We start from the raw sequence: 16,073 nt of genomic DNA, 5'->3' as shown, positions 1-16,073 counted from the left end.
AAGACTCTTTCCCCTGTTAGGGAAATAAGGAAGAGGGGTAGGTCATCCATAAATCCCACTCTGAGACTTCACATCTGTCAAGGGGAATGGTTGAGGTTCCCATACAATTCCAGTACTGAGCTGTCAGTACCACATAAGAAGCAGCATGTGGAGAATTCTTCTAACAGATAGCACAGAGAGCCATCTGCCTCTCTGTACCGAGATGCACACAGGCTCCTACTCGTGCTCTGGTACTGTCATCTTCTCTGCATTGGAGTTCTTTGGTCAGAGAAGTTCCTCTACAAGCCTCTCTAGTACCATCACTGCACTGACCAGTCTCCTCTACCAACTTCAGGATACCATAGCCCTCCAGCACCCTTCAGATTTCTCTCTTGGAGACCCTTTTCATACTGGAGGAACTGGAGTCCCCTCTGTTATGGACTTCTATGAAAACCCCTTCCCTGGTACTGCTCAGTCACCTGCAACCGCAATCATCCTGGATTGAACTCCAATCAGGCCTCTGATACCAGCACCTTTATCTGATGCTTCCCATTTCAGTCTAGGGGTGACACTTCTTCAGAATCTAAGGTATAGGGCTCCTTTTTGGCACCATACTATCACACCCCACTGAGCTGTCATTCTGAGGAGGATCTTCTGGACCTCACCAGACTCCGTACATCCAAGGGTTGTGAATATCCTTGGGGAAAACCTTCTCTCTCTGCCCCCGCAGGGGACTCACTGGAATCCCTGGGGTCAGCTTAGTGAACAATTTTATAGGGGACCAGCCAAAAAGAGATCCCAATATCCATTGGTATCACATCACTGACAGGCACCACCTGACCTACCTTCCGTACTGCAGGATCATCCTTCGGTACCTTATGCCCCTTTGGCCCTGGTATGCACTGAAGAAAAGCAGGACCCACAGATGGAGGGAAACTCGCCCCATCAGCTAAGTTCTCTTCATCCCCCAATTAAGTGGTAATGCCCCCACCACCCTTTTTTGCTGACAACTTTCCAGCCTTCCAAGACCTCATTAAATACCTGACAGAATTCCCCCAGATCCCAGTAGAGGAAGTTCAGGAGTCTCAGTGCTCCTTGATGCACATTCTAAATATCACTCCTCAGGGCAAAATTACACTCCCAATCAACGGGGCTCTGTTATCATCTACTTGCCCAATCTAGCGAACATCTGTCAATATCCAGCCCACCTGCTAAGTGGGCAGATAAAAAAGTATAGTATAATAACCAAGCAAATGGAACATTTGTTTTCCCACCCCACTCCCAATTCCCTGGTGGTGAATGCAGGTAAAGAAAGAAAATGACAAATCTGCTCCAGATCTTCTCCTTATGATAAGTCCAAATGTTTCGACCTCCTGGGTTGAAAAAGCTACTCCTCAGTAGCTCTCCAATTTCAAGTGGTGAACTACCAAACCTGGGTGGCAGATTTTAACACACATTCCAAGTTCACACATTTTATTGAACATCTGCCACAGGACCAGAGGGAACAATTTCAGGCCATCATTTTGAAAGGTCAGTTAATAGCTAAAACCTCTTTCCAGGCTGCCTTAGATGCCACAGACATGGCTTCTAGAGCCTTAGCTATGGCTGTAGGTATGCAAAGAGCATCCTAGCTCTAGTCTTCTGGCCTCCCAAGAGAGGTGCAGAATATGGTTGAAGACCTTCCCTTTGAAGGACCCAACTCCTCAGTGCTGACAGACTTCCCCCTCCATACCCTGAGGGACTTGAGGTCAACTTTAAGGTCTCTGGGAATTTACATTCCTGCAAGAAAGAAACAGTTTAGTCCCAAACATAAGTGTTCTATATGGTATCAGTACCATTCTCAGCAAACTTTTCCCAGACCTTTGGACTTTCAGAGGAGGATATCTAGATCTCCAAAAAGAGACCACCCCCTTTTACAATATCATCATCTGCTCCTCCCTCTAAGAAACAATTTTACATCTTGGTCAAGGGCATCAAGCAATCTACTTTCCTGGATCCCGTGCTGAGCAATTCCATCTATTACCACCCCCTTAGGATAGCGTCTATCCCACTTCCTGCCTGCCTGGAGCAGGTTACCTCAGGCTAATGGATCTTGGAGGTCATCAATGGGGGATGTTCCATCCACTTTCATACTATTTCACACACACACCACCACCCCCCACCCCCCCGCCTTCCCCATCCGTCTTCAGAGACACATCTCATGAAGATCTCTTAAAACAAGAGATGCAGTCTCTCTTACTCTTGGGGCAATCAAACTTGTTACTCCTGAGTTCGTTGGGAGAGGGGCAGAGGATAGAGACTGATGCTCAACCTCAGAAACCTGAACGCCTACATCCTTTCCCAGCACTTCAGAGCAGTGACACTAGCCATTATAAAGCCCATCGTTAGAGATGGGAGATTGCCTCATCGACCTTGACCTGCAGGATGCCTTCTTTTATATAGCTTTCTACCCATCCCACAAACATTTCCTATGTTTCATAAAAGGCTCAGAATGCTGCCAGTACTGAGTCCTTCCCTTCGGGCTCTCCACAGCCCCAAAGGTCTTCACAAATCTCCTCGCAGCAGCCTATTTATGACAGTGGGCCATAGCATTATTCCCCTTACCTGAACGATTGACTTCTCAGGGGTTGATCATTTTGGGAGGTCCAGTTGGCAACCTCCAGGGTTCTAGCACTGTTTCAGTCTCTAGGACTTTGAATTAATCGGAAGACATTTACATTGACTCCCATCCAAACAATAGATTTAATCAGAACCTCTGTAGACTCCCTAACTCCCCAAAGAGAGTTTATCCAGTCTAATCTCAACAATACAACACAGTCTGCAAACAACTGCAAGGACCTGCCTACAACTCTTGGCCCACATGTTGGCATTCATCTTTGTCACACCTCACATGAGAGACTACATGTCGGGTGCCTTCACACAGACCTAAGCCATGTGTGCATCCCAGCATCCTCAAATGTATCACAGTACCTCAGAAAGTTCTGGACTCTTTCAGGTGGTGGAATGACCCACTGAAGGTCTGAGTGGGAACCCCAGTCTCATATACCCTACCCTCAAAGATCCTCACAACCGATATTTCTCTTTTGGGATGCGTGGCTTACCTCCAGGGGGACACTGCGCAGGGCAAGTAGTCCACATAAAGGTCACACTCCGCATCCACGTTCTGGACTGGAGTCATTCGATAGGCTTATCAACACTTCCTTCACACCGTAAAGGGCCACTCCTTCAGGGTAAAGCTGGACAACAGGGCAATGATGTATTACATCAACTGACAGGGAAGAGAAAGATCCCAGCCCTTACATGCAGTCACCAAACTTGTGGAACCGATGCATTTCCCATGAGATAGGAATCTCAGGATTGTAGACTTCCTGAGCAGAAATTTCCTTCAAGATTACAAATGGGAGTTCAGTGGTTCTGTCTTCCTTGGCATCTGCCAGATGTGGGGTCTCCCAGAAGCAGACCTCTTTAACACCCCAAACAATGCAAAACGTTGTCTTTTCTGCTCCAAGGGACTATAAGGCTGCAACTCATTGGGAGATGCCCTGATAACACCAGGGCCCTGTACCTGCTTTATGTTTACCAGCCTCTACCTCTAATTCTCAAGACCTTATTCAAACTGCATCAGGAAAGAGCGAGGGTTATCCTCACAGCACTGTCCTGGCCAAGACAAGTGTGGTAGTCAAACCTCCATCACCTCTCTGTGGCAACGTCCCTCCAACTAGGTCCTATCAGGAAAAAATCTCCTGTCATAGAACTCTGGGACCCTGATCAATCCCAACCCTTCCTCCTTTAACTTGAGAGCATGGTTCCTGGATGGCTCTCAAGGTAGAGTTAACCTGTTCAGAAAAGGACCAATCAGTTCTCCTATCTAGCAGGAAATCTAGTACTTGCAAAACTTACCTTCAGAAGTGGAAACACTTCCATTCCTGCTGTTCTTTTCACTCTTCTCTAGCATCAGAGGTTCTGCTTTCCAAAATTTTAGACTATCTGTTGGATTTGAAGACACAAGGTCGATCAGTGAGCTCAGTCAGAATACATTTAGCCACTCTTACAGCTTTCCACTCACACATCAAGGGCTTCTCAGTTTTTGCCAACCCCACTATGGCCAGGTTCCTCAAGGGCCCCCAACTTCCCAGTGGGACCATAATTAGGTCCTAAGTGCCCTGAGGAAACCCTTCTTTGAACCTACATACTTGTTCTTTCCTCCACCTCTCCCTCAGGACTTTGTTCCTTATAGCCATAATTTCACTCCATGCTTTTATGGCAGACCTGTCATTCACTAGCTTCTGTAGAGATACGGTTACACTGTATCCCCATCCTCATTTCTTCCCTAAGGTCTCTTTGGAATTATATTAATCAAGAGATCCACCTACCAATGTTTTATCCAAAGCCTCATGTCTCCAAGAGATCTGCCTACATACGCTCCAGGGATGATCTGTTTCCAGGTATGATACTACCTTTGGTGATGCAGTCTTCTGGACTGTCTTGGACTTGCCTCCTTAGCACCCACCTCCTTGCTGAGTTACTGCTTGGGAGTCTCCCACAACAGAGCATCCATAGGAACATACACTCAAAGAAGGAGGAGCGGTTACTTACCGTACAGTAACTTGAGTCCTTCAAGATGTTTTGTCCCTCTGAGTCCTCTGTCTTGTCTGTGGTGGCTCTGCTTCACAGCAAGAAGGAACTGAGTGGTGGAGGGTCCACGCCATCTTTTGTGCCCTCATTTTGAGACACAAGGTGCTGTTCATGGACCCTCGGACGCTGCTTTGCATTCTCCGGTCAAGGGTACCCACGCATCCTATAGCGGAGCACCCATAGGGAAAAAAGATCTCAAAGAACTCAAGTTACGATAAGATGAGTAACCTCTTCTTTCTTTCTCTCTTCTCCCACCCCCACCCCCACCCCCACAAATGATTTGATTGAGGAGATTAAATCAATTCTCCGTGTATGTTAGTTATTTTCTCGTATATTGGTGTCGGAGTTTAGTTAAATACAATCAATTGTTTTAGATTTCGTTCTTGCTTATTTCAGGTGTGTGGAGTAATGCTGTCTGGAAGTGATGAATCAACTCCATCCATTATTTACCATTGCGTCCTCAGAGGATTAGAACGACTCCTCCTTTCAGAGCAACTTTCTAGGCTGGATAGTGAATCTTTAGTTAAACTAAGTGTTGACAGAGTGAACATACACAGCCCCCACAGAGCTATGGCAGCCTTGGGGTTAATGCTGACTTGCATGTATTCAGGTGTGGATTTATTATTCAATTATTTATGCTCTGTTTTAAGTACATCTTTTTAGTAGAGTAATATCTAGCTCTTCTAGAGCTCTTTCCAGAAAATTAAACAAATGTTTACAGCTTACTGACAAACGAATTTTTTTCAGTTATAGTGAACTTACTACAGGATATCTTGTTTCTGCTTAGGAAAAGAGAAAATCAGCCCAAGTCGAGCAACAGATGCAAATCCCACAGCTCCAGACAGCGAGTCCGTTATTGTAGCTATGGAACGGGTGTCTGTTCTTTTTGATAGGTAAGAAAGAAAAAAAAAAAAAAACATAAACTGCATAAAAAGCATAAACTGCAATAAAAGCCTCACATTTTGGCATTGACTCAGTTTGTTGGTCACTATTCTGTTTGTGATTTTAAAATGTCATTGCTGATAGTTACTGTGCTGTTGATTAAAAATACTGTACCAATAAGGTACACAGCAATATCGTTACAGTGGTTGGGTCCAACACAGACATACAAGAATGTAAATAGGAAACGGATTTCTAATCAGTATTTAGTGTTACACAAAACAAATGCCTCTGCTTACCTAAAATACTTGCCTCAGCACATGTGGTGATTACGTGTGTAAAATATTTGAATGATCACAACAAAGTAAGAATTAAGAATACTATGATCCTATTTATTGACACTTATGTAGTCAGAAAAATGTCATTTCCAGTCATGATGAAAATCGTAGTTTTGACACTGGCTGCATAAAATAATCACAGTATATGCCACCGTGAAGGGTTGAAATGCCCATTTTGAGGGTTGAGAATATGTGAACTGCAAGAACTATTAAAAAGTACTTTTCTTTTATAAAATGCTTTTTTAAAAGCATAATAAAACCCCTTTCAGAATGTCTTTTAACACAGTAAAGAAACAGAGCATAAGCCCAGGTTTTTTTAAAGTAGTATGTTTAAAAGACAACTTAAAATACATTAATTTTTTTTTCATGTAATCAGCTTCTGTAGTCGCAAGGATTATAAGCAATTGCAAAATGGAGGGTCCATAATACAGTTTGGTCCATAGTGGTCCACACTGTAGAAGATTTGAGAACTCCTGCTCTAACCTGATGATCTCTAGCTGTATTAGGTGCTGTAGCACAAAGGGTCAAATGGGGATTTTCAAAAACATTCAACGATTTAACTGTTCCCATTAACTTCAACGGGAGTTATACCAACGCTAAATGCTTTAGAAAATACCGCCTTTTAAGACTTCATAAGTCAGTCCTGAAAGGCATTATGGAGCACTCCATAAGATCAACCCTCATGAAGCAGAGAGAGCGTACCTTTGCAGAGGAAATCAGTGGTATGGTAGTTCATATCTGCTTTTCCCAAGACACCATGAGCTTGATCTGCAAGCATCAACAGATCCAGCCTTTGACCGAAAGACTCTCCAGTTGGTGGTTCTTCGTTAAAAGTATCCTTAAAGAAAATGACCTTCATTTCCTTGCCATCTAGCTCTGTTTCTCTTCATCTATAACATTACATTCTTCTTGCTATTTCCCTTTTGTTCAACCAGCAGGGATGGTATGGATGAAAATGAGAGAGAAAATTCACAAGTAAATTTTTTTCAGATTGCCAACAGTGCTAATGCATTCCCCCACACGCATAGACACGCTGTCTTTTTAGCATGCATCTCAGACATAGTGTGGTACTCTCAGGTGTAGAGTTAGTTGTTTTTTTTTTCTCTCTCTCTCTAGAGTTTCACTTATTCCCAGCCTATCATTTGAAGAAAAAAAAAAAATCATTAGCAGTCATAAGTTGAATGTCATACAGCTGTGGAAGAACTGGATTGTCAGTTGGGTCAGTGTTAGATCTGTGGGCTCTTCAGCATTGAGATCTATCTACATATAAAAGAAAAGAATTCTTCTCCTATCCCTCTTGACTCTGGAAAAACAGGAAAAAATTTCATAGGGACTAAATCAGCATGAATGTTCTGCTGAATTAAAATGGTCAAATGTATGCATTCTTTTTTGTTTTAGGATCCGGAAAGGATTTCCTTTTGAAGCTAGAGTAGTGGCACGGATCCTCCCTCAGTTCCTAGATGACTTTTTCCCTCCACAGGATGTAATGAATAAAGTTATTGGAGAATTTTTATCCAACCAGCAGCCATACCCACAATTCATGGCCACAGTAGTTTATAAGGTAGTGTATTTTAAACTGATTTTCATAAATGTACTTTTGGTGCAAGGCTGTTCACTCTCAGTAACTAGGACTCCTGGCAAATGTACTATTACTGCTATTCTGTTGAGCATATAATCTGGCAAAAATGATTTTGAACCTCTTCACTCTGAAGATATCCACTACTGACATTTGAAAATTCCATTTGTGACACTGAGCTGAATATGTGAAAAGGACAAAAAAAAAATTTTAATGCTGTTCATACTAAATTTCATGACATAATACATATAATTCTGGTGCAGAACGTCATAAAAGTGACTAGCAAAATAAACCAGCATCTGTTTTAGTAAACAAACTACATGCTTGTGCTATTACACTGAAGAGTGAAATTAGAAATTCCAAAGATAGACCCTGAACATGTTTTGTTTTCTCACATTTACTTGCACAAGTTGAAATAAATAAAACCTATAATTAGGAAACAATAACATTCAGAGAAGACTACATTCCTACAATACTAAATTCATAACAGAAAGCAGGGGAAATTTTATTTTAAGAGCCAGGAAATCAAAGAAAAAGTTTATATGCTCTTATTCACGTTATACCCTGTTGAGGAGAAAATTAGTTTGTATGCAAATCTCTTTTTAGATCCCATTTAAAGGTTTAGATGTACCATGACATTCCAAAGAGGGCAAAGTCCATGCTCATAGTATTACATGACTAAACTGGCACTTACCAAATCGGTGAACAGAAAGTAGACAGTTATGAATCTAGGTGTAACTGGGTGGGGCACTCTGAAGTGTCTCAGATCATTTGAGACGGATTGGGAAGAATAGCCCCCTCAGTTGTATCACTAGTCTGGATATGCTATTTTGGCATAGTCTCTTGGGATCTGTTTTCCCAAAATCTGAAGCAGAAGTTAATCATACAAAAATTATTTGACAGGCTCAGATGTTTAATTTGACATTTTAATTATATTTAGATACAGCTATCTGTCACAATGTACCCAAATGGAATTTTGTAGGCAATCTCATGTACGTAATGAACATTTTTGACTGACAGCCCGATTACTAAAATCTGACTGCCACATGTAATGTAATAAAGATTTAATAAATATTCTTATGCTTACTTGAATCACCCATCTTAGTGGGTAAAATGCCTCCAAGGTTTGGAGTAGCAGAAGGACATTCATCTAGGCTTACATGTTTGCAGCATGTTTTATGTCTGGCCATAAGTGTTCTAACATGTATTTTCCCACATGAAATATTTATTATAATTTTTGCAGGTTTTTCAGACACTACATACCACTGGACAGTCACCAATGGTCCGTGATTGGGTGATGCTCTCTCTCTCCAACTTCACACAGAGAACGCCTGTTGCAATGGCAATGTGGAGTCTTTCCTGTTTTTTTGTCAGTGCTTCCACCACTCAGTGGGTTTCAGCAATGTATCCTAAACCGTTTTTATGTGGGTTTAGCACTTCTGTAAAGTGGATTGATAACATTGGAGACTGAAATCCTCCCTTCATGTATCTAACAAATACCCCCTGGGCAGCAGTACTTCTCCACAATGCCCTGCCAGGGCATCAGATTTCACCAAGTGGGTCCACTTCCAGAAGCGAAGACATAGTTCGCTCTCCATGTCTATTTAGTGGTTAATATTCAATTATTGGGTTAAATGTATTACCTGTATTATGCAGGAGATCAGACTAGATGGTCATAGTGGTCCCTTCTGGTCTTAATCTACAACTCAGTTGTTTGAATTGCCAAGAGTGGATGCCAGTTGGTACAAGCTGTAGTAGTTCAACATTGGTACCATAATGGTTTATAACTTCACTATCAGATGTAAACTGTGAATTACTGAAATATCAGATAAGGGTGAATTTTTTAGCAGTATGTCAGGTTCAGCCATATGGCTTACATATATTTTGAGGGGAGTCTTGCATCTCAACCCCTACATTACTATGGAAAATCTTTTATTTTAGCGGTATAAGCTTTTAATGTAAAGAATTGAGACACTGAGAAGTAATTTATTGCAGGGAACAAATGATCAATGATCCTATAATGTTTAGAACTTTTTACCAGATATTTTCAAGGTGACTTTTTATTATTTTCCTTTTAAAAATAAGTCATAAGCATTGTGCCATGCTCTAGGGAAAAACACTCTCAAAAGAACATCCTCATCTACTTTCGTTCCCCTCCTTGCAGCTCCGTCTTTCCTCCACTTCTCCCAAAAAATTGTATTTCGCAAACATTCCTCTGCAAGGCAGCAAATCACAATAATCTTAAACTGGCAATAGGATAACATTCCCCAAAATAGCTGGAACAACTAATTGAAGGATGCAGTGGCATTGCCCAATGAATGTGTAATTTAAAAAAAAAAAAGAAAAAAATCGTCTCACCTTAAAAAGAACCGCTGCTCAGGAAAATCAGCCCTGAATAGGACATTTGATAAGCAGTCTAAAAATGGAAATTTCTCCATTATGTTGTACATTTCCTTGACGATTATTTTTGTGGCTCTGTACATTGGCATTTCTGTTTATCTTTAAGCAGTGCAGAACTGTCTTGTTGATGCGGGTTTGTTCCTCCTAATATATAATCTAACAAGTGGAAAGTATTCCTACCAACTCATTTTAAGCTAACAATAATGGGGAAATTGCATTAGGTTATTCAGAGAAATACAGCTAAGAAATAAAGCTTCTGCAACAGCAGTTTAATTGCTATCTGCAGGTGTCTTGCACTTACAGTTACACAGTGGTAAAGCAAAAATATTTAATTTATCTGGGAATGCTTTTTAAGTCAGTGATATTTTGTATAAAACTTTAAAGTTTGTCTCTTATCTCATTATTATGCCCTTAACTACTTTCTCAGTCTTCCACATATTATCAGCAGAATGGGAAAATCAGAGCAAGTGGACATTAACCTCTTCTGTTTGGTGGCCATAGACTTTTACAGACACCAGATAGATGAGGAACTAGATCGAAGGGCCTTTCAGTCTGTGTTTGAGATGGTAGCATCGCCAGGAAGCCCATATCATCGCCTACTAACTTGCTTGCAAAATGTTCACAAGATCACAGCGTGCTGAACATCTTGATGTTGGTTAATGAAACTTGGTGGCTTGATTTGGAATCTGGTATGAACGTTTAGATAAATATTAAGGTGCAGAAAGCAGCTGGGATTTGCTTCTGCAATGAATCTGCGTCTGTCAGTTTTATACTTCATGCTTGTTTGCTTGGAGAACACTCTGCACCACAGAGAATCACATGAAAGGTGTAATAGTAACATTCTTGTTAGCAGTGGGTAGCTGTGCTAAATGGAAATATGTATATGTTTTAAATAATGTTTGGGACTAACCTGAGGCTGAGTTACTAACTGTAAAATATATGGGCATATACTTCTGTGCAGGAAAGCCAGGTATTACTCTTCTTCCTGATGTTCAACTTAAGTCACCGTGTTGCATCTGGTATCGAAACTCTGACAGAAATACTCTCTCAGTGCAAGTTTGCAGTCATTACAAAGTTTATGTAGATATATATGTATATACACACACACTGTGGGGTAGTATAGATTAGAAATTGTTTCCTAATGTCTCTCCCAAACAAAGAAAAGAGAAACCAGTTTTCAGGGGTAACACTCCCAGCATGTAATTCTTCTATCTCTGGACTTTCTAATATACTGTGGTGTATGTGTTGGTGGCATGGGACATGTAGTGCACATACATAACCACACTTTTCTTTTTTTCTTCTCAGGATTTAAAATTTGAGTACAATATATCAGTAAAAGAAATTTTAACTTAAATATTTCTATATCATGTAAAGTATGTAAAATTGTAAAATGTGTGGTGCATGAGATGTGCTGTAATTTGAAATGAACAAAAAGCCCACTCTGCTGAATGTCTTGACATCTGTATTGTCCTCATTTTTTCACTGTGTGCTCAAGTTCATGTTCATTTTTAAAATCCATCTTAATGTACGGGTTACATTTTATGTTCTACATTTCACGTTTTTGTATGTTAACACTTTAAAAACTGGAATATATAGGCTAGTTTTTGTTGATATGTTAAGAAGGCATTTTTGTGATCCACTTGACTGTAGCTTGTTTTGAGTTTCTTTATTTTGAGATGTAAAGGAGAGGGGACTAGATATCCTGGATCAGCACTTTGTATACTAAAAGCTGCTCTCACTTGTTGCAGAGGTGGGGGGGGGGGGTTGTTTTTGTTTTTTAAGAGAGAAAAATGATGCAAGTTCCCAGTAGCCAATAACTACCGGTAGTTATCTGTATCTGGCTTTTTCATTTATACTAACAGAAACCATGGAGTCATTTGGATATAAACCACTCTCACTTTAAGCAAATTTATGCTGACAGTTATGAATCGGAAGTCTAATGTGGTCTACTCTGGGGCTGGCTAAAGTGTTAGATTATACAACCTCTTCTATTAGTTGTCTACAACATTGTTTATACACAAACACAGCGTAAACATCCACAAATTCCAAAATTCTCCAATTCTACACAGGGCCAGTTTCTGCTTACACCTCATGCAAGCCTTTGATTTTAGTTGGTTGCACATGGGGAAATCTCGGGCAGTATTTTTCCTATAACTGTATCTGATATAAGTTTTCAATATAGAAAAGCAATGCCTTGGTTCTGAGCTACATTGCTATATTTAACCTCATTACATTTTCCATTAACACCTGTTGCTAACACTCAGAATATCTAAATAGTGTTATCAAGAGGAACATATACTGTATGTATTTGTGTATATAATGTATATGTAATTATACACATGTGACTACATTTAATGTATACAAATGTGTATATTTGTATTTATTAAACCCATGGATTTAAACTAATTCCAATTCTTAGACCAAAAATGGTTGCTTTTGCCCATAACTTGATTATAAAGGAATTGCCCAGTGATGTTACTTCCTCTTATGATAGGTACGAAACTGATGATATGGGCAGCAGAAATAACTGTAGACTTTGCTGTATCTAGCTGTTTGATGGACTTTATTATCTAGAGTTATTTCTGCCTCTGAGTTGGCTTATTCTTCTTTCTTGGGCCACAGCACTGTGGTGTTTTTTTTTTTTTTTAAAAAGAAACTGAAGTTCAGAAAGGGTTTAAAAAAATAGATATTGTTAAAGATTTTGGTTATACTGGAAATCTTACAGTTCTGGTAAGAGACCACTTGCCAGGGCAGTGAGCTATAATGCAATTAATTGCTTTGCAATTAAGGGCAACATAGATCACTAGTTCCTTTTATAGCCCCCAGTAATAGTTTTCTACTATAAACCCACACACCAGTCAGTTTTTGTATGATATACTATAAGTGAAGATATTTTTGTAAGCTATTTTCCAAAATTTAAAATAGATTTTAATATATTTTTGAAGCATTTGGTAGTTACATCTTAACCATAGATCACTATACTTTCTGTTTCACGAACGGATAAATCTTACATATTTTTAACCTCCATAAATAACCACTGCATGGTTGGTCAGTATGCCTCCAGATAATGGAGGCTGGCCATCCCAACTTCTGAAGTTTTCTAAACAGATCAACTGGGACTTGCCATAGAAACTTTCCAGACAACAAAAAGAGCATACTAAGCTAAGGAGTCAACAGGTGACAGAAATGAATTTCTAGCCAACATGTGATAAATTCCCTCTTGTCGGTACTATTGTTGGCATTTGATAGGATATTCAGGTTTCCCACTTCTAATTGTCACCCAAAAGCAATGCAGCCAGGTCTGTCTTCAGACAAATTCAAGGATAATCAGAATAGTTGTGTGTGTCGGTCTTATCTCCATGAAGATTTGTCATACATAGAAAACAGGTTTGCTGTCTGTAGATCTTTAATGTCTCTAGATTTTTCTTCCCCAGAATAATTAACTGAATACAAATACACATTCATTTTCAGATATATGAATGTCTCGAAGGGGACATGTTTGTTATTCTCCATAGTTTGTAATTATACATTTATAAGGCTAAAATTTAACATCTCTTTCCTTTGATGTACATTTTTGTCTTTTGTTTCTTTTGGAATGAAAATTATAATTTTTGTATTTGTAAAAATCATAACTAATATCTACACAATTCTGGTAACACCCATCAGTAGTTACGTTGTGCTTTATGGCTTAATTTCTGCCGCTGACAGCAGAACAGAATATCACATGGTCATGTTTTCTGTGTCTATTTAAAAAAAATCTTAAGGTTAGATTTTATTTTTAATTACCATCTGTAAGATTTGTTACTCCAGTTTACGATTTTTTTATATTTGACCAAGATTAACTGTTTCCCTGTTTAATATGCTACCAGTAGCATAAAACCAGATCCATGTTTGACATCAAATTTTTGGAAATTAAACTATTGAGTTTTTTTTCACTGAGACCCGAGGTATAAATATTGTTAGATGTGTATCTGATTTCCCAAATAACTAAAACAAGCAATATTTAACATATTCTATATAAATATAATGTGAATTGATAAATCAAATTTTTCATTTAGAGGGTCTTGAAATAGTTTGTAGCACAGCTAACAAAATACATCTGTGAACAAGCAAATTGATAACTTATTGAAATCTAAAAGAGGTTTGACCTAGAGGACCTGCTTTTTTTCATAAAGTGCTGCCTCCTGAGACTCTCTCTAACTTGCCTCTGAATTTTTAAAAAGTATCAGGCAGATATCACTTGGCCAGTAAAGTTTGGCTACAGTAACTTCCTTTCTTTTCAGTGAAGATTTATTTTCTTCCTTTGCACTGGGTGCAACAGCAGAAAAATTTGAACTACCTTATGTTTGATACTAAAACAAGTTGTATTAATGCAAATAATTTCTATTTGCAATTTAAGACTGGCAGTTGAGGTTTTATTAAAGATCCTTCTTTTTAGTCCTTTGTGCCCACTTTGGGATGTTCCCCTCAGTCAAAAAATAAATACAAACACCCGGTACTCATGAATTCTACATTTTATTACTTCCCATTGGGGAAAATCCCTTCTCAGCATGAAAGGATAAAATCTGAGACTCTCAAATTGACATAAAGAAAAGGAGTACTTGTGGCACCTTAGAGACTAACAAATTTATTTGAGCATAAGCTTTCGTGAGCTACAGCTCACTTCATCGGATGCATTCAGTGAATGCATCCGATGAAGTGAGCTGTAGCTCACGAAAGCTTATGCTCAGATAAATTTGTTAGTCTCTAAGGTGGGTGCCTCAAGTACTCCTCCTTTTCTTTTTGCGGATACAGACTAACACGGCTGCTACTCTGAAACAAATTCACATGAACATTGATTAAAACTCTGAATCCCTAATGAGCAGCTTTCAGTCAACCTTCAAGTTAAAAGTGAATTCCAATCTAATACTCTTTAAAATAGAATTAAGAAATATATTTCATCATGTCATTCTCTTTTAATTACAGTTAGCTTTGTATAGCAAATAAGGAGGTTGTGTCAAAAACCCTGCAAAGGCAATCCTCCAAGAGCAGTCTTCAAGAGCAGACTCTAAGTCTTCATTTGGTATTTCAGAGCTGTCATGATTAAACACTATCCATGTATCATGCCTCCTGAGTGCAAGAAACATTCAGGTGTAATGAGCAATAAATATAGCAATAAGCAGTCTAAAGAGATTGTTAGTCATTCAGTATTTTACCCATTGGTTCTTTGTGGGGGCAGCTGAGTTACTGCATTAAATAAGGTTTAGTTTTCTTATAAAGACCCCCAGAATACTATGCACTAAAACCAGGAACCAACTGAGAATAACAAGGGATATATTTTTAAACTGACACCAGTATGTAACAGTAAAAAGAAGGCAATTTTAAAGGTTATAAAACAGCAAAGAAAGTATTTAGGTAATTCCCTTATTCTAAATAAAAAGTTATCTGTAGTAAAACTGAGAATCTGAGATGCCTACCTACTGTTAGGATAAACACTGCACCAAAGAATCTGGAAAGGGTGCTGAAGTCCAGTGTGCTAATTTACCTCATTTTGAGAATTCAGGTGGAAATTTTTGTGCCTGTTACCTTAAAGTATCCATTAAATAACTTCAAAAACACTGCTAACATTCCTACCCGGAGAGCTTCTATGGTATGTCAAGTTATTAAAGTTAGCTGGACATGAATGCTGTGGAAACACACTTTAGGGATGCATGTACTGCTTTGTCACATGCATGTTGTGTTTGGACTTGTCATCATTCACATCAGTCTTTGTCTACACGTGATGTCAAATTAGACCAGCCTGACAAAGGAAGGATAAGGTAATCGGCATACCACACAGTCCTATGATGTTGTCTCATATGGTTTGAGGGCTATGATGGGCAAGGCTTGGAGCCCCAACACCAACAGTAGCTGTATTCAGAGTAAAAGGAAGGAATATAATTTTAGATGTATGTTTAAATTTAAAGACATTTGCTGAAAATATTGCACACTAAAATTAGAGAAAATAAACTATACATTGTTGCTGTATGTGATTTTCTGTTTATTTAAACAATAAGTTCTGAATACACTTTAACAGGCTGCAATAAAATGTGTTTATGCTCTCTACACTGATCCAAATGTGGGGGGTGCTGAGAAAATGTGAAAACATTTGAACTCTACACTGCTGCGTGTAAACTGTAGTACTATTTACATGTTAAATAAGGAAGAACACAGTGAAGATTTGTTTACTGCTTCTGCTAGACATGCTTTCCAGAACTTACAGGATAAGGGCTTGTCTACACAGGGAC

The 16,073-nt window shown here is 39.2% G+C and overlaps 1 protein-coding gene across 1 annotated transcript in view; it reads left to right on the top strand.

Moving 5' to 3' along the window:
- HTT (huntingtin) overlaps positions 1–14,471 on the top strand; it is a 181,156-nt gene extending 166,685 nt beyond the window's left edge. The window contains exons 63-67 of the mRNA XM_074951777.1: positions 5,011–5,224; positions 5,402–5,507; positions 7,230–7,392; positions 8,651–8,811; positions 10,235–14,471. Of these exons, the coding sequence (XP_074807878.1) occupies positions 5,011–5,224; positions 5,402–5,507; positions 7,230–7,392; positions 8,651–8,811; positions 10,235–10,448 (858 nt within the window). The 3' untranslated portion in view covers positions 10,449–14,471. The remainder of the gene's footprint in view (positions 1–5,010; positions 5,225–5,401; positions 5,508–7,229; positions 7,393–8,650; positions 8,812–10,234) is intronic.
- The last annotated feature ends 1,602 nt before the right edge of the window (positions 14,472–16,073 follow it).

Source organism: Natator depressus, chromosome 4, assembly GCF_965152275.1.
Source record: "Natator depressus isolate rNatDep1 chromosome 4, rNatDep2.hap1, whole genome shotgun sequence".
In the NCBI taxonomy this organism is placed as follows: Eukaryota; Metazoa; Chordata; order Testudines; family Cheloniidae; genus Natator; species Natator depressus.
Note: the sequence above shows the minus strand (reverse complement) of the source record. Positions and strands in the feature narration are given on the sequence as shown.